The following is a 24,816-nucleotide window of genomic DNA, read 5'->3' on the forward strand; positions in this document are numbered from 1 at the left end:
TGTCTCCTGCTGAAATATTGATTGCATATGGGCTGTTGGCAAAATCCAACCGAGGCGTCAGCTCACACTGCCGTCCTGAGGCCATGCAAAGCAAAACCGCACAAAGACAAAAGGAGGAGGCGCAGAAAGCAGGGACCCCCTTGTGCCACTGGAGTGGGGGGCTTGCAGCTTGCTTTGTTTTCTAATTACCCTTTTCCTTGTCTTGTCTTTGAGGAAGGGCTTGATGAGCATGTACAGGGCATGGATGTACCAAGGCTGGTTCACAAAATGGACTCCTCCAAAGCGAGCAGGAAAGCTGTCCTGTGGAGAAGAAAGAAACGGAAGCCAATTAACAGAGGCAGCCAGTTAGATAGGCAAGGAGCGGGTCTACAGGCTGGGCTGTTAATTGATGCATTAGGATTGACTACTTTGCAGCACAAACACACACAGAGAGAGCTTCTGCTTTAACATTCTCTTAGCACTTGCACAGTGCGGTAGCTGTAGAGATGTGGGTGTGCGGTTTTAAGTCTCAGACTCATCCCTGGTTCTCCCTCTCTCTCCCTCTCCCCCCCCCTCTCTCTGTGTGTATGCATGTGCATGTATCTTTCTTTGCAAGCAGCGCAGCATGAATGCGGGAGGGAGTGTGTTTTCTAATTCCCCATTGTGTCACAGAGCCAAGTTCCCATACACCTCTGTGAACACGGCTCACCTCTTCACCCCGGATGCCTACCCTTCCCCCCTCTGCCCTCCCCCCAAGCCATCATTACAATAGCTGAACTTTCTGGGTGAATGAACTGCACATTATGAAGAAGAAGACGGGTGGGAAATGTTGATAAGTGAAGCTGTTGAGAGGGAGCGGCGTGACAGCACCATGGAAACTGACGCAGGCAAGGGCTTGCTTTTGGAGGTTTTGTACAGATACCCAGCAAATTAGCATGCAGGTAGAGTCCTTTCTCCCAGAGTTGTCTGCAGTGGTGGATCCTATTTCAGGTATGCAGAATAACATGGATGAAAGACAGGGCAGACTTTTTCCGGGGTCATTTTATATCATGAATTCTATTGAATCTTAACATTAGATTCATACAGAATAGACAGGGAATAGACTGGCTTCCTCCGTCATTTTGAGACACTGATGCCTGAGTATATGTTGTAATTACACCCACAAAGAAAAACAAGTTGCCTGCTGTTGGAGAGCATTAGAGGAGCCTTTTTAGTGTGGTTGTTGTCGTCGTCATTGGGTTGTTGTTTTGTTTTGTTTTGTTTTTTAAAAAACCTTTTGAAGAGATGAGTGGACTGGCAAGGAACTGCCCCTAAAGCATGTTGTCAACTAAAATGCAACAGTGTTGTGACAATGGAGGAGCTGTGTATCAGGGCAAAGTGTGATGAGGGTGAGTTTAAAAGGTTTTTAAATTGCAGCATTCTTTGTGAATATTCCCATCATTACCCCTGAGGGAAGAGGAGAGTATTTCTACGTCAATTACTGTGGCATATCTCATTGGCAGGAACAGGGCTTTGATAGAGTCCCAGTGGGCATAAATCAGCACAGTTTTGCAAAGAGTCAATGATAAGGTACATTTTGCTTGGAAGGCTGTATCTATACAGAGAGACTGCCATTGACATTCATTCGTGTATCCCAGGCATAGGCAAACTCCAGCCCTCCAGATGTTTGGGACTACAATTCCCATCCCATACCTGAAGGAGCGTCTCCACCTCCATAGTTTTGCCCGGACACTGAGGTCCAGCACCGAGGGCCTTCTGGCGGTTCCCTCGTTGCGAGAAGCCAAGTTGCAGGGAACTAGACAGAGGGCCTTCTCGGTAGTGGCGCCTGCCCTGTGGAACGCCCTCCCATCAGATGTCAAAGAGAAAAACACCTACCGGACTTTTAGAAGACATCTGAAGGCAGCCCTGTTTAGGGAGGCTTTTAATGTTTAATAGTTTACTGTGTTTTATTTTTCTGTTGGAAGCCACCCAGAGTAGCTGGGGAGACCCAGCCAGATGGGCGGGGTATAAATAATAAATTATTTATTATTATTATTATTATTATTATTATTATTATTATTATTATTATCAGGACCAGTAGTCAGGGATGATGGGAATTGTACACGCCCTGTACACGCTCATCTGGAGGGCTGGAGTTTGCCTATGCCTGCCTTAGAACCTACATCTCCCCTTCCTAGTTTCTCATTATAATGGCATAATGTGATTTATCCAACATACCATTAACAGGTATAATTAATTTTCTTGCCTGATTGTTTTGAGAAAACTTTGAAATTGCTTCTTGTTCTATCATGGAGGTTCAGGGCAAGAAACAACAGGTTCAATTAATTAAGTAAAATGTATACATTGAAAAGAGTTACTCCACCTTTATTGAAAAGGCAGGTAACAACATCAGCATTAAAAACATCAAAGCATTAGCTAAACAAAAAAAAACCCTAAATAGTTTTTAAAAATGGCAGGATAAAACCTAACCTATAAAAGTATAATTATAAAGGCAACAGTTGAAAACATTAACTTCTGGTGGATATTTTAGTAGATATTTAACCAGGTGGATCTTTAGAGGAGGAGGAGAAGTATAATGTGGTCACCAACTAGGTTTTACCCAAAGTAAACCTATTGAAATTAATGGACCAAAACTTGGTAAGTCACCAATCACAGAGTGGCTAAATCAGGCATCCCCAAACTTCGGCCCTCCAGATGTTTCGGACTACAATCCCATCATCCGTGATCACTGGTCCTGTTAGCTAGGGATCATGGGAGTTGTAGGCCAAAACATCTGGAGGGCCGCAGTTTGGGGATGCCTGGGCTAAATTATACTCAAGAGTTAAACCCATTGACTTCAATGCTTCTATGCTGAGAATGACTTGGTTAGATACTAAGTACCGTAATTAAAATAAGCATTTGTTTGAAGTAGACCTAGATATAATTTTTGGATGGCATTATGGGGTTCTGATTCTGCAGTGGTATATATGATACATTGAAAAAAAAAATTAAAAAATCCTTCCAGTAGCACCTTAGAGACCAACTAAGTTTGTCATTGGTATCTGAAGAAGTGTGCATGCACACGAAAGCTCATACCAATGACAAATTTAGTTGGTCTCTAAGATGCTACTGGAAGGATTATTTATTTATTTATTTATTTTGTTTCGACTACGGCAGACCAACACGGCTACCTACCTGTTTTGAAAAATTAGTTGAAGGCAAAAAAGCTTTTGTTTCATATGTGTGAACTACGTCAACCTTTCTTTGTGATTTGAGCCTGTCTCACTCTCTCCCTCTTCTCCGAAAGAATGTGAGATGGGCACATTGTATCCCAGTAAGGGGGGGGGGAGAGAATTAAGGCACAGCAAGGTGGATGGTGGGGAGGAAGGACCCTGCAAAAGCAGTAATTTGTTATTTCACTGTCTAAGAGCCATGGAGGTTTGCTGCTCACATTACCCATTTGTTTTCTGATTTCCCCAAGGTTCTTTTTGTTAACTTGGGAAGTAAAGCCATTACGTGTCAGTATTTCTCTATTCTCCCCACTGCCTCCAGCAGCACATTCTCCTTTCGTGTAGAAGCATGCAGCAGAAGCCTAATGCATCTTTGTAGCCAAATGCTAAAGATACTAACATGTAAAGCAAGAAAGTTATTTCTTAAAAGCTGCATTGGAGCCAATATATTTATTGCATCTTAAGATGGTCCCTGAACAAAATCTACAGTGGTATAGCTGAACCAAAACTATTTAGGGCCAAGCAACAGATTGGGTTAAATGTGCTGTTTGGTGCTCTCTGTTTGGTGATGTTGTTCAATTTTTAATTAGCAGCTGAAGGTGGGCCTGACCCCAAGCAGATGGCAGTGCACATGGAGGGGGCATTTATTAAACCTTTTATTCCTGTGCTGTAGTCTTTGCAAAGCAAAATTGCTAACTGAAGTGTTAATGATTGAAGCATATTCCCAGGAAATGCCGCAGTGATATCGCTGGTATTAGTAGAACAGTGATAAAATTACAGTACTGCCCTCAAAGATCCAATGCAATTGAAACAACAACTTTTAATGATTAAAATTCCTCTATATTAAAAAAGGTAAAGGGACCCCTGACCATTAGGTCCAGCCGCGAACGACTCTGGGGTTGTGGCACTCATCTCGCTATACTGGCCGAGGGAGCCAGCGTACAGCTTCCGGGTCATGTGGCCAGCATGACTAAGCCACTTCTGATGAACCAGAGCAGCACATGGAAATGCCATTTACCTTCCAGCCGGAGGCGTACCTATTTATCTACTTGCGCTTTATGCTTTTGAACTGCTAGGTTGGCAGGAGCAGGGACCGAGCAATGGGAGCTCACCCCGTCGCAGGGATTCGAACCGCTGACTTTCTGATCAGCAAACCCAAGAGGCTCCATGGTTTAACCCACAGCACCACCTGCGTCCCGTTCTTCTATATTTAGGAAGGCATTAAAATCACAAATTAAAATATTTAAATCCCGAAAGATCGTCCTGCTCAACACACAAAACATGAAAGGCAAAGCTTCTTGCCTTTAAACACAACATGCAGGATTTATGGCACTGTGGGTTAAACCACTGAGCCTAGGGCTTGCCGATCAGAAGGTCGGCGGTTCGAATCCCCACGACAGGTGAGCTCCCATTGCTTGGTCCCCGCTCCTGCCAACCTAGCAGTTCAAAAGCATGAAGTGCAAGTAGATAAATAGGTACTCCTCCGGCGGGAAGGTAAATGGCGTTTCCATGCACTGCTCTGGTTCTCCAGAAGTGGCTTAGTCATGCTGGCCACATGACCCGGAAGCTGTATGTTGGCTCCCTTGGCCAATAAAGCAAAATGAGTGCCGCAATCCCAGAGTCGTCCATGACTGGACCTAATGGTCAGGGGTCCCTTTACCTTTAAGGCTAGTATTATATCAGGCATAGGCAAACTCGGCCCTCCAGATGTTTTGTGACTACAACTCCCATGATCCCTAGCTAACAGGACCAATGGTCAGGGATGATGGGAGTTGTAGTCCCAAAACATCTGGAAGGCTGACTTTGCCTATGCCATACAGTTTCTCAAAAAGTTCCTCTTGGTTAGTGGATTCACTTGCAGCCATCGGATTCCAGTGCATGCCGACTGCCTTGGTCCCAGCTGATTTATTTCTAGGACATGTTGTGATAAACATTTCTAGATTTTTCCTCCTTGGCCCAGTAAATCCCTGTGCCATTCTTTATGTGCATAAAGTCCATTTGTGTAAAGAACAGCACAATAATCACTGGCAGTAATGTGAGCAATTGCCCCAGACCCAAACCTTTTCTGTCAGCAGATTTATTTTCAGGCTTCAGTTTGCTGCCAAACAATGCAGGCTGGAGCTTTGCTCTACAGGGGCAGGACCTGGTAGTGCGGTTGAGCTGGTACCTTGTCATTTAAAAGGGCAAAGCCAGAGTGACAAATGAATTTGTTTATAGGTGTGTCACCATATTGCCATTTTGAATAGGATACTTGGGTGAACGTTCATGTTCATGTTCACAGAAAGCTGGATTTCCTCCCCTGTAAAAACGTAAGTACATTGCACAAAATGTCACTCCTCTTGTCCTTTAAGAAACATAGTGTGACTCCATGTAAACCAACATACCTTGGCTTCCACCCAAAGTGAGGCCAAGTAGGAAACGTTCAGACCAAGAGTGAAATCTAGCTGTCAAATATATCCCTCTGTAGCCCTATATCAGGCATGTCAAACCTGCGGCCCTCCAGATGTTTTGGACTACAATTCCCATCTTCCCCAACCACTGGTCCTGCTAGCTAGGGATCATGGGAGTTGTAGGCCAAAACATCTGGAGGGCCGCAGGTTTGACATGCCTGCCCTATATGAACCAGTATATAAAGTCTCTGTATCCCTATATGAACCAGTGCTGCAGATGTAATAGCAACAGCTTCTAATTACACTGAGAAAAGAATCCTACACCATTTTGAGCCCGGGTTCATTTTTGACACCCTAGGTTAGTTGGTTAGGTGATTGTCGCTGGCACAGTTCAGTGCTGACAATCTGGAAGCATCTGTCCATTTAAAAAAACGTAGTAGTCAGAACTAATATCAGTACTCAGAACTGAATTTTCACTTTGCTAGTCTCCAAGCATACCCACTATCTTCAATCTCCCTCCTCGCTTAGAAAACAGATTAAATAATAGAGAGCTATAGCAGAATCTGTGTTGTATAAGTTATTTTTCTACTTCATAAACTCAGCTGGAATAAGTTGGCCTGCACCAGGGAATTATCATATTTAATCCTTTAGCAGAAACACCCTATAGATTTTTCCACTGTGTTTGTTTTCTTGTTGTGTTCAGTACATAATAAACTGAGCAATTAAGAATTGTTTCCCATAATAATTCTTGCAATATAATGAGACGTCCATGCCTTCTGTTTATTTTGCTGTTGACAGATAAGTTAAATAAAGTGAATTGCAGAGCCAAAGTACTTGCTCAGGAAGTTTTGATCTGCCTTTGCAAAATAACAGTGTCCTATTTTATGATCCATCAAAATAAATCATAGCCTTGAGATTTCTATAGCTCTCTCTAGAAATCATATATATATATATATATATATATAGAGAGAGAGAGAGAGAGAGAGAGAGAGAGAGAGAGTGTATATATATATATATATAGTGTGTGTGTATGTGTGTGTGTGTGTGTGTGTGTGTGTGTGTGTGTGTGTGTGTGTGTATATATATATATATATATATATATATATATATATATATATATATAATGCTAAGTGTGCTGCTTTGGAGCTCTCTACATCAGGGGTAGGGAAAATGTAGGCCTTGACCTAATTTCACAGTGGGAGGGGGGAACCCTAGAGGGAGAGGTGGGGAATGTCAGGGAGATAATGGGAGGAGGAATGGGAGGAGGAGGAGGAGGAGGAGGAGGAGGAGGAGGAGGAGGAGGAGGAGGAGGAGGAGGAGGAGAAGAAGAAGAAGAAGAAGAAGAAGAAGAAGAAGAAGAAGAAGAAGAAGAAGAAGAAGAAGAAGAAGAAGAAGAAGAAGAAGAAGAAGAAGAAGAGTAGTTTGGATTTGATATCCCGCTTTATCACTACCCGAAGGAGTCTCAAAGTGGCTAACATTCTCCTTTCCCTTCCTCCCCCACAACAAACACTGTGAGGTTAGTGGGGCTGAGAGACTTCAAAGAAGTGTGACTAGCCCAAGGTCACCCAGCAGCTGCATGTGGAGGAGCAGAGATGTGAACCCGGTTCCCCAGATTACGAGTCTCCCACTCTTAACCACTACACCACACTGGCTCTCAGGGTGAAGTGTTTGCCAATAAAGCCTTAAATGACTTAGGTTAGGATATCTGGAAGACTGGCTCCTCTATACAAACCAGAGGTGGGGGGGGGGTCATTTACAGAGATCCTGTTAAATCCCCTACCACCAAAATAAGTTTTGTTGGTGGGAATGTGAGGTGTGGCTTATTCCGTGTCAGATCCCTACTTGTGGATCTTCCAGCTGAAGGAGATGAGCCTAGCCCTGCCCCAATGCCTGGTGCCATTTTGGCAGGCAGTGAAAACATTCCCATTCTGTTTGACTATTTAATGGCTTTTAATATATATGAGAAGGTTTAACTTTGCCACTCTGAGCACAAGAGCCCTCTCCCCTCCTGAGCTTTCCAGAAACTGGTATTCAGAAAAGAGCCTGACCCCCACCAACGTTTAGGTTTTGTTTCAGCAGTGCATTTTTTTTTAACCTCCACAGTCAGAGGCAATCTGCTTCTGAGCACCAGATGTAGCAGTTACAATCACACAGATCCTCCAGTAAAGCAGTACATATCCTTGTATTCAAGGACACACAGACCAAGGCCAATATACAAAACAATGTCAAAGGCACTCCTTTAGAAGTAAGGCTCGGGGTTGTGAGAGATGCACAGCCTGAAATGGTGTTACAGGAAAAAAAATCCATTCTGAATATTCTCCACTGCCATTTACTCTCGCTAGATTCAACATGCTGCCACCTGCCTTATTGCAGGGCAGATTCGAGGGTAGACCATACGCGGAACGAGTCTGCCCCTGCGGCTTGATGGAGGTAGAAACTGTCTCTTGTGCCTTGTTACGCTGCCGTTTCTACGGGGATATACACTCTGTATTTATTATCCCTGCTATGCAAAAATCTCCAAATGAATCCGAACTTCAATGTCTAAAATCCCTGGTAGAGGACAAGGATCCTGAGATCACTTTAAGGGTAGCCAAATTCTGTGCGATTGCCATAAAACTTAGGGAACAAGCTGTGCTATCATAATGATTAAGGCCTTAAATGATAATCTTAGGTTATATGTTAGTGACAAAGTTTTAATTTATATATTTTAACTGTTGCTATATCTGTATTGTCCCCTGTTATACCTAATTGAAAATTCAAATGTATCCCTATCGTGTTTTATGACTTCCTTGATATTGTATGTGGGCTGGAACTGGTCTGTGACCGAAATAATAAATTCATTCATCAATATTCTCCACTGTTGCCTTCACTAATGGTCAAAGGGGTTACTCTGTGTGCTGCCAACAGCAATGGAGGAGATATTTCTCTCAATATCAGCTGCTGGGGAACACAAGTCCTGATGCACTTAGGTCCTGCTTCTGGTCGGCCACTGCAAGAACAGGAAGCTGAACCAGATAGGTTGATCCAGCAGGTCTCTCCTTCTTAGGTAGGTTTTCTAACAGAATTATAGAACTGGAAACCACATCATCTTGGAATGATGGCTATCCACATTGTCCTCATTCAGACAAGGCTGTAAAATGAATGCTACTGTTGATTCAGGATCTCGAGTCTTCTCTTATTTTAATTTTAACCTCACAATGTCTGCAAGCTAGTATGCTTTAGGGTCATTGTAACCTATTAGCTTTCCATTGCTCATTTAAAGTCATCAGACCAGCAGCAGATAATTATCTCAGAGAAGTGACGTTTCTAAGCCAAATCAGACTATCCAGGGAATACCAACAACCCTGGAGCAGATTTTGCTTTTCTAATTTACTCCTTGTTTGCCCTGTCATCTTGTATTGTGCAGCATCAAGGACAAGTAGAAAAGTATTAGTGTGGAAAGGGAAGAGACAGTTCCACAGCTACCATGTATCTTGTTCTCTGTTAAATTAATAGGAAGAGTGCAATCAATAGACCGAATCTCCTGGGGCTGATACGATGCCCAAATTAAGTTTTGGTTGTTGTTCTTCTAAAAAAAAATTCATTTTAGTTACAATCCACTGTTCATGCATTCACATTTCAATCCTACTTTAATACTCATTTATGTTGCCACATAACCAGCAATGGCTGGCATCAAATGCCCCCTCCACCCCCCAAAAAAGCAGTGTTACTGCTGTTCCCTGGAATGATCCAAGGGTGGGGACAGGTAGCTCTGAGGTCAGGGCTGCACAAGCACACCGACAGAGCCAATCCAATTATTACCTGATGGTAATAACATTTTGGTACATTGGTGATTAACAACCCCAAGATACAAAGTAGCTGACATGGAGTATTCCAGATGTTCTTGGACTCCAACTGACACGCCCTCCCCCAGGCCACTGGCCACTTTCCCTGGGGCTTATGGGAGCTGTAGTCCAATAACATCTAGGGTGCACCAGCCTTGAGATCCTGGTGCAAAGGGTAGCAACCAGGTTGAGACGGAGAGAGAATAAAGGTGTGCAACCAACTAGGGGTCACATTTTGCATGCAACTGGAAGGATAAAAGCAAAAGCTGTCTTTAAAATGCCTTTCTTGGTCATTTGCGAGCCTCTTTCAAAATGCACTGTGCCCTTGAGGCATGTTATCAAGGGGATCCATGCCATTTCTATGCCACTCCTATTGTGCATTTTCATGACCCTGGGCCTGGCAGTATCTGCACATCCAAGCATGGGAAAGTGAGAAGCCAGGGACTTCTCCCAAAATGTCACATAGAGGATAAATGCCCCCAGCTTTGGTTAACATGGATAAGTACAACAAAACAGAACATAATTATGGAAGGCCTAGTGGCACTTGCCTTTCATTTCACAAAAGCCGACTGACTTAAAAGCAACAGTCTCTCTCCTCCTCTTCTTGGTTCGTGCACACGCATTATACAGTATTGACTGATGGAATGGGGCTTGTGTAGTAATCCATTACATTCAGAATTAATTGAACTACATACTCATGGGCAAATTGATTCAAGTTAAATAGAAATTCATCTGAATTATTCTGTGCCAACTAAACTGGGGGAGGGGGGCACAGCAAAAAAAAAACCAGCTCTAAAGGATTGCTGCAAGAAAATTGGGTGGTAAATAGGAAATAGGCAGATACCCTACATACGTGCACACAATTTTTGAACACCCAGTTACATGTGTCTGGGGAAGCTGGCTAGATCAGGTGTGCAGATGTGCAGACACTGGTATTTACATGGTATTTACATTAATATGCACACAGGGAAATGTTTGCCCTACTAAGCAGTGGTGGCTTCAATCTTTAAACTACTTCCTGAACATTTTTAATATGCAAGACCCTTCCAAACCTCTTCCTCCCCAGAGAGCTGAAAGTATCCATCTTGAAGATACGAGAGTAAGGACAGGAAGCATCATTTCTTAGGGAATGGCCCCAATTCCATGGTAGAGCATATGCTTTTATTCTGTTTGAAGCCCTGATGAGCTGCCAGTCCCTGAAGATACTGGGCTGAATGGTCCAATGATCAGACTTATACCAAGCTTCCCAAGTGCTAAATTCTGCCCTCACTCCGACTTGGCTTCAATATGGACAGCATCAGAGCTTGGTCTCAGCAAATCCTTGAAGTGCTTATTTTACTATCCTCCTTTGGTGTGTATACTATTGGGCATTCTATGCCAATTATCACCAGTGGCCACTAGCTGGAAATGGGTCACACCCTGGCAGATTAGATCATCTATTGATTGGACTGGATTCTGTCTTTGTGTGCTGCATAATTTTATGACCCCTACAGCTATCTATGTCTATTGCATGGCCATCTTGTCTCATTATTTAAAAAATATTGTTCTTTCTCTCTACTAAGGGTAGCTCTGCTCACCCATGTAGGAAAAACTTCATTCATATGATATATTGGAGTCTGATGCATGACATCTTAACCCTGTCAGGGCCAGCTCTATCATTAGGCAGAGAAGGACAACTAATTTTGAATGTCACGAAAGAGCAGCCAATCTATTTGTAGTAGTATTAGTGGTGGTAGTTGCATTTACAAGAAGGAAGAGAGGTTCATATGAGATTTTCTGCCCCACTTTCCCAAATAACTTGGCTAGCCTGGGGTACTATGTATATTGACATGGGCATTGGCGAATGCTGTTCTGCTTTAAGCAGCAAAATGTCTTGGGCTGAGCCTGTTATCTCACAATAACTTTGTTAGATGTTAAGATGCCCCAGGATTCCTTGTTGTCTTGCTGAAACTGACAGCAAGGAGGGAGCCTCCTGATTTTGTGGGAAGCCTCCTGATTTTGTGGGAAGATTCAAGTGCATACCTGGAAATTGAGGCTCACACTACAAAAGTAGGTTAAAGTGTTTTGTTGCCCTTCAAAAAAGAAAGAGCCTTTGGAAGATAGAAAAGTCATGGGAAAATGCCCTGAAAATGAATGAATGATTAACAGGAAGACATCTAAACACCCCAAAGCAAATCAGGATGAATGCTGGTTGTCATATAATCTCCCCACAAACAAATCAGAATGAAAACCAAACATAATCCAACCTTCGTATAAGATTGGCACAAGTGAATACTCAATAAATAGGTCATCTAGAGGAACTCTAACACCATCAACCCTCAGTAATTTACAACAGAAAGAGGTACACTGAACAGGTGAGGCCTGAAATTCTGTTTTTCTGAACTATAGAAAGCTATGCTTTTAGCAAAAGAAATCCCTGTGGTAATAAGCAATATCCTGGGTTCTTTCATATTGCAAAGAGAGGAACATTCTTCTGAGCCCTTTGACTCCTCTGAGAGGCAGAGGACAGCAAGCTGTGTTCCATCATTATAACAAAATTCACCTTCATAAGCCAAGGGCATGACTTGTGTTTGGATAGTAGAAGAACAACCTGTCCCTTTGCACTGAAGATTTCAGGCAGAGATTTAGAACCTGCTTGAAATGTCTGCAAGGAGAGGCTCACTGTGACTAGTGTGCTATGATGTGATTCCATTTCCACCCTTTGCTATGATGTTTAATATGAATGTATAAACTTGACAGTTCCTCGCTGAGTAGAAGAGTGCTTGTAGTTGCAGTTACAATGCTGGCCAGTGAGTTCATTCAATTGATAAAACTTCCAGTGGTGATGGCATAGCAATAGACAGAGGGAAGGTGCCTTCTTATACCTTCCTTTCAGTACTGGGAGGCTGTAGTTGAAGTGGAGGACATCGCAACATATCCCTCAGGGAAGACTTCCCCTGCTGTTGACCTTCAGATGTTTTGGACTGCAAGTCCCTTCATCCCTGGCCATTGGCTGTACTGGCTGAGACTGGTGGGAGATGTAATCCAAAATCTGAAAGTAATCAGGTTGGGGAAGGGACTCGGTGAATTCCACCTCACACATCTTGGTTCACACTGTTCCACAGTGTGAAGGTTCTACATGGGAGTAAGTTAGTAGGCTGGTGTTAGTTTATCTTCAAGAAATTCCCCCCAATGAATTTTCATCATAGAAAGTTTAGAAGAGAAAACTGCAGCAAGTCTGTCAATATACACACTATCCTTACTGCTTTTGTGACATCAGTATCCCTTCCCTTCCCTCTTCTCACACCTCTTTGCATGATTGCAGATGGGTCACTGGCAAGCTGCTGATATGCACTCCATGCTGGTAAATCATACACTGTTTGACCATTCCCTCTGATTGCCGTATTCATGTACCACAACCTTTGAGCATTTGTTTAGAACTCAGAAAATTATGTGCTCCTTTTCACTGACATTTGCAGAACAATATGAAATCAGCATCTACTATATATTTTGACTTTTAAAGATATGGTAACCAAATCAAGGAGCAGGTTTTTATCTGTGTTTGTATACAACTGGACACCATTTTGAATCAAGATGGTGGACTGAACCTTTCAAAACTGCAATGATTTTTTTCTCCATTTCTTAGAATTCCTGAGCAGCAGCAGGTACAATTTTGTGGCTGCTGGTCAAAAAATAAATGGTTATACCTGATTGTTAATCAATATTCCAAGAGGTCATGGAGGTAGAAACAGGAGAGCAAGCACCCATGCTTTGATTGGGCCTCAGCAAAAGACAGTGACTGCCAGGCAGCACAAACAGATGGGTATATATATATATATATATATATATATATATATATATATATATATAGGCACACTTACTATTGATTAACCACTAGGAAGTGGACAGGAAATAAACTGGAGGGAATGGAGAGCATTAAATATATCTATAGCTTTTTGCCTTTTAAGTTTAATCTGAACATTACCTCTGTTATCATTGTTCACTTTTGATTCCCTGGTTCTTGTCTAGCCCAATGTTCCTGGACATGTGTCATTTTTGTGGTCAACTTTGTTTTGAACAAATAAGCATGACATACTAACAAATGAAGGTAATCTGGTATCTGTACTTTTGACACACACCCTTTTGCCCATTCAAAATGCCAGTGAGTAACTATGCCGGCTTTGCAAGCACACCTCCAATGTTCCATTAAACAAAATATGTGCCTAAAATTCACATTAGCATTAAGGTTGATGAACAAAACTACTGGTCAAAGAACCCAGCTCTTTCTCTTAGCTTAAAAGTTGAAGGCAAAAATACAAAGGATCAAATTAATCAGGTAAGTATGCAGTGGCTACTTTCTGGTGTTTTTTTTCTTAGAATCACTTTGGAGCTGTTGGCAACCATATGCAGTGACCTTCAACTTTCACCAAAGTAACTGTGCATACTCAAAGAACCATGTAGCTGATGCAATTGAACAGTATGACTCATTCCCTTTTCTGACTCAGAAATGACTTTGCAATGAATTAAATAAACTTTTTTTAAGGACACTTAATAGAATAAGAACCTACTGTAATAGGTTATTAATGTGGTGCCTCCAGGCACACATGTGGCCCACAGAGGTCTTCTCTAGTATCCTGAGTGTCCAGGTCTATTGCCCAAAATTAGGCTTGACAGATACATCCCATTGTAGCCAATATAATAGGATATGCTTGGTTGCCAAGTGTGTGTGGTGCCCACAAAAGTTAGGATCATAGAACTGTAGAGTTACAAGGGACTTCAAGGCTCATCGAGTCCAATCCCCTGCAATGTAGGAATCACAGTTGAAGAATCTTTGACAGGTGGCCATCCAATCTCTGTTTTAAAACCTCCAGTGTAGAAGAGTCACCGCCCGAGGGAGTCCGTTCCACCATCCAATGATTTCTTTCTCCATCTTGCAAATGTGTTTTGGATTTGCATCTCCTTTTGTCCTCAATTTCTGCCTTGTAATTCCTGCTGGGTTCTGGCATTCCAATTGCCTCTGGTCCTTTAACCCTCATCTGCTTGATTCGTTGCCTCACCTCCAGTCCATCCATGACTATCTCTATTGCCCTTCTGATCCTTGAATCCCAACAGCAGTCTGAAAGCTAGGCCAAGGCTGCGCCACTACTCCGACAAGGTCTCATTTCAGACATGAAGTCTCTATAGCCTTTCCTTGGAAGGTCCAATAGCCAGCCGAAGGAACTAGTCCATAGCCTGAAATGGTCCACTGACAAGAAGACGTTCCAAGCTGAAATTCAGATAGTTCACTACACAGAGGAACCTCACACAGACCTGATATTTCCTGCTCCCTGCAATCCTCATGTACAGTAGTTGGACTGCTTGGGGAAATAAAATTTGTGAATTCTGATCTGATCTGATCTGTACCTCCCAGACTAATGTGAAGATCAGAACTAGCTTTCCCAGATGCTGTGATGCAGTTTTGGCTCAAAAACAGAAACACAGTACATTAAGAAATATGTATTTTGGGAGAAAATAGGTTGAGATATAGGTATTGAAATATGTATTTATGAACTCATGTGATAGTGGCATGGACCTGATCTGTCTATCCCTGACAATCATCTCCACCACCAGTAGAAGCCTGTTCAAGAGGAATCTGGTAATTCAGCAATTACATGCTTGCTTGGTACCGAGACAAACCCTGCACCCATCACTCCCTCCTAATAGGAAGAGATCAGGGCGGTAATTCTCCTTTCCTTTCAGCTGGCCACCACTTCCCACTAGCAAATTATTTCACTGGTTGTGGCTTTAATACCCATTTATTTTGTAGCTATGGAATTCCCTTCCCAAAGAGCAAGTGGGGGAGGAGGGAGCTGAGGCCTTGTGGGTGTTGGGCTAGAAGTCCCATCTCCTTGCTGACTGGGGCTGATTGGAGTCAAACAACATCTTGAAGGCCACATATTAACTATCCTTGCCACAGAAATAAAACTGGTCACTACAAACACTGCAATCTTTTCAGTGACAGGTTAAAACCAGACATTTAAAACATTTTATTTGCTGGGCGATATGATTGGCACCAGCTTGGCTGCAGGAGTTGCCAGAAGGAGGCCATCCAAGATGCCATCCAACTGCCTTAGGGACTCCACTCCAAATTTGTGTAGGGTTTACTCCTTAGCCTTTTCTTCTCCCAAAGATATCCTGCAATGCAGCAGAATTTTCCTTCTCCTAGATGGGCTATCTTTCCAGGTTCCCACCTGCCCCTCACTTTCCTCTTCAGGACGTTCAGAAACCAACTTCTTGACCTTTGGACCCACTGCTGGTCCCATCCGCTCAATCCACCCGAGCCTGTCTTCACATGCAGGGCAAGCCCCTTATCTACCAGATTATTAATGTTAAATATAATGGGCCAAACCATCATGTTGTTTGTGTGGCACAGTTTTCCAGGGCCGGCTCTACGTGCAGGCTGGGTGGCGCAGGGCACCACGGCGCTGGCCCGCCAGTGGGGCGCCGCGAGCTGCACCCGCCTGCTGGCCGGCCGGTCCGCCGCGCAGCTGCGCCCATGGCAACCGCGCTGTGCCTGCCCACCCGCCACGCAGCAGCGCCTGTGGCAGCCGCGCTGCGCCCGCCCACCCGCCGCACTGGGAAACGGGGCGGGGGGCGCCGGCACACCACGGCGCCAAGGGCGCTTAAGACGGCCCTGCAATTTTCTTTCTATTTTCTGCTTCTGCAGTAGAGTTTGTATTGTTGTGGAGCTATTGCTTTATCTTTAAATTGAACCAATCTTATCCGAAAGTTATTTGAGAAGGAAGAAACAAGGATTGTTACGCTACCATTTTGGCAGTTCCTTTTCAAGGTGCCATCACAGCAGCAGAACAATTGCAGGCTGCTCTTTGCCGCCCACACACTGCAACCCCTTCTCAAGTACATCTTTATAAAGAGAAGGCCTTGTTATTTTGCATGGGGAAACACTGTATTATTAGAGCATTTTAATGTACTGCCTGTGCAGTATCTTGATGAAAAGAGAGTAGCAAATGCTCTTGAAGAACTTTACCCCTTTTTTGGTTTCCGTTTTTGATCTCTGTCTCTAGGGAAACAAATGTAGCATCCAGAAAGTATATTATAAATGCCACCTACACTCTGTTTCAGCCTTGGGAAGAATGAAATAATCATCCATTGAAATGGAAATGACACTGAAGACTGATCTGCTATTGCCTGAAGTCTGTAAGGGAGAATTGTGCAGGCAGGGAGACCACCAGAGTCCGATCCAGCAGTGACACTACAGTGAACCGTACAACAGCTGAAGCCAGCAAGCTCTTTCTAGTCTGGGTGAACTCAATTAATCTAGGACCCTAAGAACTAAGAATATGCCCTGTTTTTACATTGCTGTATGTTGTTGTTGTTGTTGCAATTATACTGCTTTTCCCTGTGGTACTTTGGTTTACGAACTCAATCCGTTCCGGAAGTCTGTTCTTAAACCAAAGCGTTCTTAAACCAAGACGTGCTTTCCCATAAGAGCGGGGGACTCAGTTTACAAATGGAACACACTCAACAGGAAGCGGAACATGTTCTGCTTCCAAGGCAAAGTTCACAAACCAAAACACCTCCTTTTGGGTTTGCAGCGTTCTTAATCCAAGTTGTTCATAAACTAAGCTGTTCTTAAACCAAGGTACCACTGTGTACAGAAATGCGCAAATTGACCCAGTGACATAGTCCACGGTCCTAGAAACAAATATCCATTGAAGACAATAGCAATTTCCCACAGAACTAATATTCCGTGCATGACTTGGGCTATCTAATTTACAATTTTCTGTTATATCTACTTTATTCCTGCAGTGAGCACCGTAGCTGCATTTTCCCTAATGGTGATCTGAGTGCCTCAGAAGATCCAGTGGTACTTAGAAGAAAAAGGGTTTTCCTCACTGCCTCCTTTTAAGCATCCAAAGCACACAATTTCCCTTAGAAACTAAATTACTTAAGGCTATTTACTTTGTATGTCCATTCTACAGCACACCCACTCAGCCATGAAGTTCACTGGGAGATCTTGGGCCAGTCACTGCCTCTCCGCCTAACCTACTTCACAGGATTGTTGTGAGGATAAAAGGAGGAGAAGAACCATATATGTCACACTGAGCTCCTTAGAGGAAAGGTGGGTTATAAATGCAATCATTCGTTTATTATAAATATTTTTGAGATCCACTTTTACCTCACTCTGAATTAGGAACATTTCCCCTTCTTAGCCTTTCTTTCTTTTTGCCCATCAAATACAGAAGTTTCATATTCCTATCATGTATGAAGCATACGAACCTTCAAAGCAAAGGGAAAGGACACTGTGAACAACAAATGTCCCGTGGAAAACGGATCTATCCTCGCTGGATCAATGGTAAAAAGAAGCTATTATCCATTTAGAACAAATGCCAGAGCTAAGCAATTCTGTGGCCAGCCATTCATAAATTACAAGGAAAATTCAATCCACTCTTGAAACCAACAGTGCAGAGGGCACCATCTGACCATCATGAATATAGTTCTCCCAGCCAAAAGAGGGTGAACATTTTCCCGCCACAGTCGTCTTATCCCATCTTCCCATTTTATTAGGAATTCTGCTTCAGGACTTTGATCCATGTGGCCTCAATTTAATCACAGCATCTGTGGATCATGAGCATGTAAGTAAGCAGCAGTTGCACACACACGGGCAGACTGTGCAGGCAGATTAGAAGTGCACATAAATAGACAATTTGTGAGGGAGAAGGCACTGGACTTCTCTCTTGTTGCACCCTTTCTTCACCACACATCAAAGCCTCAACAAGGTGGGAAACAAGTCAAGGCCTCAGCAAGGTTAGGGCTAGGCATCTGATGAGACTGAATAGGATGCACTCTGGTCACAGTGATGTCCAGCTGGTTCAGATCAAAGGCTTATGCAGTCTCGGCAACCTGTACCCTGTGGCAGCCAACCAGGAAGCCCACTAACAAGACAGAAGAGAAATGGTGCTCTCCTGCTATTGTTCCGCAGGCCAGCCATTGGCATTCAGGGGCTACTCCGATTATGGAGGTATAATATAGTCGTCAGTAGTAGTCACTGACAGCCTTACCAGTGCAAACTTGTCTATCTGAACACCTGGATGCTGTCACTTGTATAAGGTTCCCTCCATGTTTGCCTCTCGCCACACCCACATCTGGAAGGCTGCCCACAGGAGAATGTGGTCCTCAGGCTGATAAAAGGCTCCCCTCCCCTCGCTCTCCAATAATATAAGCCAGTTGTTGGGCAACGGGTGGGGAAATGTTTAAAAGATGCCAGGCATGAAATGAAATCCAGGCTGCGAGGGAGTGGAGGAGTGAATGAAACAAATGCCGTATGGCCTGAAGAAATTTCAGTGTAATCCTTAGCTTTAGCAAACATAAAACGCAAAGCTGTTCTTATTCAACGACAATAACGTTGACTAATCTGGAAACTGATTGGAGTGACATTTGGAAAATGTTATGTGGATGTCTGCTACCAAAATCCCTTCAGCATTTCATCTCATCTCAGAAGAAAAATTCTGGAAGCAAAAATTTCATTAGACATATAGGAGGATTTCATAGAATCGTAGAATTGGAAGAGACCCCAAGGGTCATCTAGTCCAACCCCCTGCAATGCAGGAATCTTTTGCCCATTGTGGGGCTTGAACCCATGATCTGGAGATTAAAAGTCTCATGCTCTACTGACTGAGCTATCAGTAGTTAGGATCAGTAAACATGGTCCATGAGAATATACTTTCCTCTGACCTGGGCTGAGTGGGGTTTGACAGGGATGATCTCCCTAATGGCTGCTTGCCATATGGCTTTCAGAAGCATTGTAGAATATTAGATTATTAACAGCCATTGATGAGGGGGTGTAGGCTGAGCTATATACTTTTTAAAATCATCTTAATTTGTGTGCCCCTTTATTTTCCCTTTGTCATTTAAAAATTATAACTTTTCAACATTCAAATGTCCTCTCTTTCCCAACAGTTTATATGTAAAGAGAAGCCCTTGGAAGGTGTCGACCTTTTAGAAAGGAACACTTAAGAGTAGTACTTCAGCCCTGAAATATTATGTTGAGAAAGTGACAGGTACAGCAATAAAACACACAAAACAGTATGTTTTCCTGGGCCTTTGCCAAGGCAAACTACCATGAATTTCCTTCAAGTGCTATCTCCTGACAGGAAGCTTATTAATATTTAATACCTCAATAGGAGGAAATCTGCATAATTTGATGGTTTAAAGAAACAGCGGTGGCACGAACCGTTCTGCTTCATGGCGCTTTTGCCTTTAAAGGGTGTGTTCGCAAGACTGCTCATTTTGTGTCATCTGAGAAATGCAAGACTTTTACGCCTTCTTCAAAACAGTGATTCCAAAACTTCTTATAGCTCAAGCACAGGGTTCCCCAGCACCGCACTTCCAGAATTTAAATTGCAGCCATGGTTCACTCTTACACCTGAAAACGTTTATCTGGCAGCATAAAGCTGAGCCCCCATATGTATCAGAACGAGGTGAAGTGGTAAAATGGGGTGTGCCACTTTTGAATGCTTCCTTGGGGAACAGGAGTTCCCGGCAAGTAGAAAGTCAGCATAGCGGTCACATGACCCCCAATGTATTCATTTCATATTTGCACATTCAAAAGCACAGCACTGTATGCAACTAAGTTTTACTCAAAAGACACCCGCTGAAATCAACGGACCTATGATAATCATGCTCGTTCAATTCAACAGGTCTAGTCTGAGTATGACAAACACTGGATGTGCTCAGCAGAGCAAAGGATTCTGATGCTGCTACTATGGAATAAGCTGGTGTGTTTTGGGCTGCTGAGGCTCACGTTGTATATACGTGTAAATAAAACCATATATCTTAAAGACACTACAGTCTCTGTTGTGCCTGGTTTTCTGAAGAAAACACAAACCCTGAGCAAGCACCAGGAACCCCTGAAGTCTCATGTACAGCTCTATGGAGATTGGGGTGGTGTGTAGCAATATATTTACTTGATGGTTACAGGTAGGTAGCCGTGTTGGTCTGAGTCTAAGCAAAATAAAAAAATTCCTTCAGTAGCACCTTAAAGACCAACTAAGTTTTTATTTTGGTATGAGCTTTCGTGTGCATGCACACTTCTTCAGATACACTGGAAACGGACGTGTCAGACCCTATATATATACAGAGGGTGAACCCTTATATATATACCACCCTCTGTATATATATAAGGGTCTGACACTTCCGTTTCTAGTGTATCTGAAGAAGTGTGCATGCACACGAAAGCTCATACCAAAATAAAAACTTAGTTGGTCTTTAAGGTGCTACTGAAGGAATTTTTTTATTTTACTTGATGGTTGTTGCTGCAGGAAGAAGGAAGACTCCTCTCATTTTGGTTACAGGTAGGTAGCTGTGTTGGTCTGGGTCGAAGTAAAATAAAAAAATTCCTTCAGTAGCACCTTAAAGACCAACTAAGTTTTTATTTTGGTATGAGCTTTCGTGTGCATGCACACTTCTTCAGGTATCAGGTATCATGCACACGAAAGCTCATACCAAAATAAAAACTTAGTTGGTCTTTAAGGTGCTACTGAAGGAATTTTTTTATTCCTCTCATTTTGGGTGTCAAGGGTGCCACATACTCTTGGGAGTTGTAGCTTTCCCCCAGGGCTTCTGTGGATCCCAGTACAGATGCCAAATCTGCATCCTGGTTAAAATAAATGTCTGTGCTACAAATACACAAGTTGCTCAAAGAGGATCATGAGCTCAGGTCTGGATATTTTCAGGGCCTTTTTTTCCAGCCAGAACTCGCTGGAACTCAGTTCCGGCACCTCTCGGGGGGGGGGGCATTACCATTACAGTGGAACCTCGGTTTATGAACACCTCGGTTTACGAATTTTCGGTTTACGAACGCCGCGGACCCATCTGGAACGGATTAATTCACTTTCCATTACTTTCAATGGGAAAGTTCGCTTCAGTTTATGAACGCTTCAGTTTATGAACAGACTTCCAGAACCAATTGTGTTCATAAACCGAGGTACCACTGTATAAGAGAACAAGTAAGTGAGTCCCAGCACCTCCTTACCTAGAAAAATAAGCAACACACTTTCATGTGTAAGCATTTTTATTTTTTTTCATGAAGGCTGTCCCCAAAGATGCACTCCAGCCATTTTCCAGAGTCGACTCCCAGTAAACATGCATGTAACAAATTAATGCTGAGATTCACCTCCACATGGTAGAGTTGCAAGCTTGAAAATGACCTCTGATTTTTGCAGGTTTGTTGATATTGTTAACAAATGCCCTTGCAAAAGTAACCAAATCATACCTTTCTGATTCTTGAAAACTGCAAAAAAAAAAAATTGTTGTTCTTTCTGTTCAAAGACCTCAGGACTCTCATTAATATTCATAAAGCATTTCTAATACTGTAGACTGGAAGCATTGGATTTATGTAATAAGCTAATCAGGTTAGACCACAGGTATTAATCTGAATTGGGCTTCATTAAACCATTTATTCTTTTATATTAACAGTTCTCTTGTATAACTCTATACAATTCTGCCAATGGGCATTTTCAAATACAGCTTTGGAAGAAAGTGATAAAGTAGGAAAGAGGGAAATGAAAGTCTGACCATATGAACATCAGGTTATCTGAAGAAGTGTGCATGCACACGAAAGCTCATACCAAAATAAAAACTTAGTTGGTCTTTAAGGTGCTACTGAAGGAATTTTTTTATTTTACTTCGATCCAGACCAACACGGCTACCTACCTGTAACCAACATCAGGAAAAACATTTTCACAGGAAAAACTGTTTGAATGGACTTCCTCAGAAGCATAGGAGCTTCCGAGGTCCCTCTGCTGCCCCCAATAAAATATTTTGGAGGGTTGCCCCCCCCGCCGGGCATTGCCATTCAAATGGTGAATGGTGTGCATGTGCTTTCTCAAGCAAAGGAGCCAGCAGCAGAGTTACGTGTCCACTAATTCGCCAAGCGGTAGTAAGCACCTAGGCTGGGAAAAGAGGATGGGGTAGAATTTTGTTAAAATTCAGCAATTAAATTTGTGATCCTGAATTATGTTCCACACACCTTCAGCCTAGGATCAGGGCTGTGTGTTTGAGATTGTGTGCAGATTTTCTAAGTAGTTTGTCCCAATCTCCAAGTAACAGAAGCAAATCTATTGTCTGAAATCTTTTCTTTTTTTTCTTTGTTTCATCTCGGTTCCATGCAATGGCAGATGGATAACCAACATGGACCTCCTCTTGATGAAAACAAAGTCTGTTCCTACTCCTTTATTCTCTACATAAAGAGTAGATCCTTAGTTTCCTTTCAAAGGTCACTTTGACTGACAGCTCAGAGAGAGCTCCACTCTACCTTACAACACAACAGCTGCTGGAAACAGACGGCTCAAGTATCTGGGGAATATGTCAAACTGACCTTGTTTCAGCTGGTACCACATCACTCTCCGCAATAGTTTTAACTAGCTTCTAGTCTACGTTTAGCTCTTCAATACAACTGGCTTCAGAAATGCTTTGAAACAATGCCAAAAACAAATATTTCAGAATACTTAGGATATCTTCTTGAAACTTATGCATGCGAAAGATATCTGTATAGAATGGACTCTGTAGGCAGAGAAATGGATTTCAATGAGCATCACTGTGATTAGATACATTTGTCTTTTAGTAGTTTCAAATAGTTTGCTTTCAAAGCAGCTAACCAAGTTGCTCTGATAATGAACCTAGTAATGTGAGGTTCATATGGAACATCTGAAATGTATAGAATTCTCTGAACACAGCCAGCTTTTAAAAAAAGACATAGGCATATTCCAGAAACAAGAGCAGGCAGGACCAAATGGCTACATTCCAATACCTAAAATATTATCTCACTCCTTATACACAGCACAGCTGAGGGCTTCCTTCAGATACTATCAGGAGGTCAATTTTACATAATTTAGGAATCAAGCTTTAGTGTGGTGCCACCAACCCTTTGGAATTGCCTCCGCTTAAACAGTTCATTGAATTGCATTTGCCATTTTACCAACCATTCACTCAGGTGCCCTTTTAGAGCTCTTCACACAATCTCTTCTGGTTTCAACAACCCTGAACAATTCAGTATCATCAGCAAACTTGGCCACCTCACTGCTCACTCCAAACTAGATCATTTGTGAAAAAGTTTCTCAGTAACAATCCTCGAGGGATTCTAGTTTCTACATCTCTCCATTCAGAGAATGGCTCAATCCTGTCTAGTAGCTATGTCATTCCTTGTAGCTATGTTGTACACTGAATGGAATGATCCAGTGTGTGGTATTAGTAGTATGCCACCAAACTCAATTTCTTATTCATCAAAGCCAGTTGAGGAAGTGGAAATGCTAGTCTTTTACTAGCTGAGGGCCCAAAACCTGAAGCTCAATCCAAGCAAGAATGAGGTAGTGTTAATGGGAGGTTTATCTACCTAGATGATTGGAGTTCAACCAGGCCTTTGGCTATTTAATATTCTTCTTGTTGTTTAGTCATTTAGTCGTGTCCGACTCTTTGTGACCCCATGGACCAGAGCACGCCAGGCACTCCTGTCTTCCACTGCCTCCCGCAGTTTGGTCAAACTCATCTTCGTAGCTTCGAGAACACTGTCCAACCATCTCGACCTCTGTCGTCCCCTTCTCCTAGTGCCCTCCATCTTTCCCAACATCAGGGTCTTTCCAAGGATTCTTCTCTTCTCATGAGGTGGCCAAAGTATTGGAGCCTCAGCTTCAGGATCTGTCCTTCCAGTGAGCACTCAGGGCTGATTTCCTTCAGAATAGATAGGTTTGATCTTCTTGCAGTCCATGTAAACGGTTGTTTTAAACTGTTTTTGCCAGTAATTTTACTGTTTTATTCTTTTTGAAAGCGGGTTTTACAATTAAGCAGTGTATAAAATTTAGGAAATAAGTACATAAAAGTAACTGCTTACACTATACACAGGAGAGGACCTGGTGTGCTTCACTTGCTCAGCCCTTGCTCACGTTTCTTGGCGCTTGAAAGGCATCCACATTCCAAAATACAATCAATCCTGGGATTTAGCCTTTGTTCCCAGGCTGAGTAGATAGCTCTACATCAGAGGTGGCAGCCTGTTCCCTTCCAGATATTTGGTCTACAACTCCCATCATTCCTGGTCATGTTGTCTGCAGCTGATGGAAGCTGGAGTTCAACAATATCTGGAGGGCAATGGGTGCTGACCTTTAAAGTCCTAAACAGCCTCGGCCCAGTATACCTGAAGGAGCGTCTCCACGTCAAGGCTGCCCACTGTCACCTCTGATATTTATTTTGATGATGGAGGTGCTTAACAACCAGATACAAAAGGACCAATTCATCAAAGGCATCACTCTGGGAATGAAGGCTTACAAACTCAAAGCATTCACTGATGATCTATTAATTATGACTGAAAACCCTAAAGAGAGCCTAACAAGAGTATTACTGTACTGTAGAACTGATTAAGAACTCTGGAGAAGTAGCAGGCTT

The 24,816-nt window shown here is 42.8% G+C and overlaps 1 protein-coding gene across 1 annotated transcript in view; it reads right to left on the reverse strand.

The window, feature by feature from the left end:
* Positions 1-24,816, reverse strand: part of CLVS1 (clavesin 1) — a 48,393-nt gene that overhangs the window by 10,211 nt on the left and 13,366 nt on the right. The window contains exon 3 of the mRNA XM_035125806.2: positions 190-300. Coding sequence (XP_034981697.2) covers positions 190-300 — 111 coding nt within the window. The remainder of the gene's footprint in view (positions 1-189; positions 301-24,816) is intronic.

The sequence above is a fragment of the Zootoca vivipara genome, chromosome 8 (genome assembly GCF_963506605.1).
Source record: "Zootoca vivipara chromosome 8, rZooViv1.1, whole genome shotgun sequence".
Classification (NCBI taxonomy): Eukaryota; Metazoa; Chordata; class Lepidosauria; order Squamata; family Lacertidae; genus Zootoca; species Zootoca vivipara.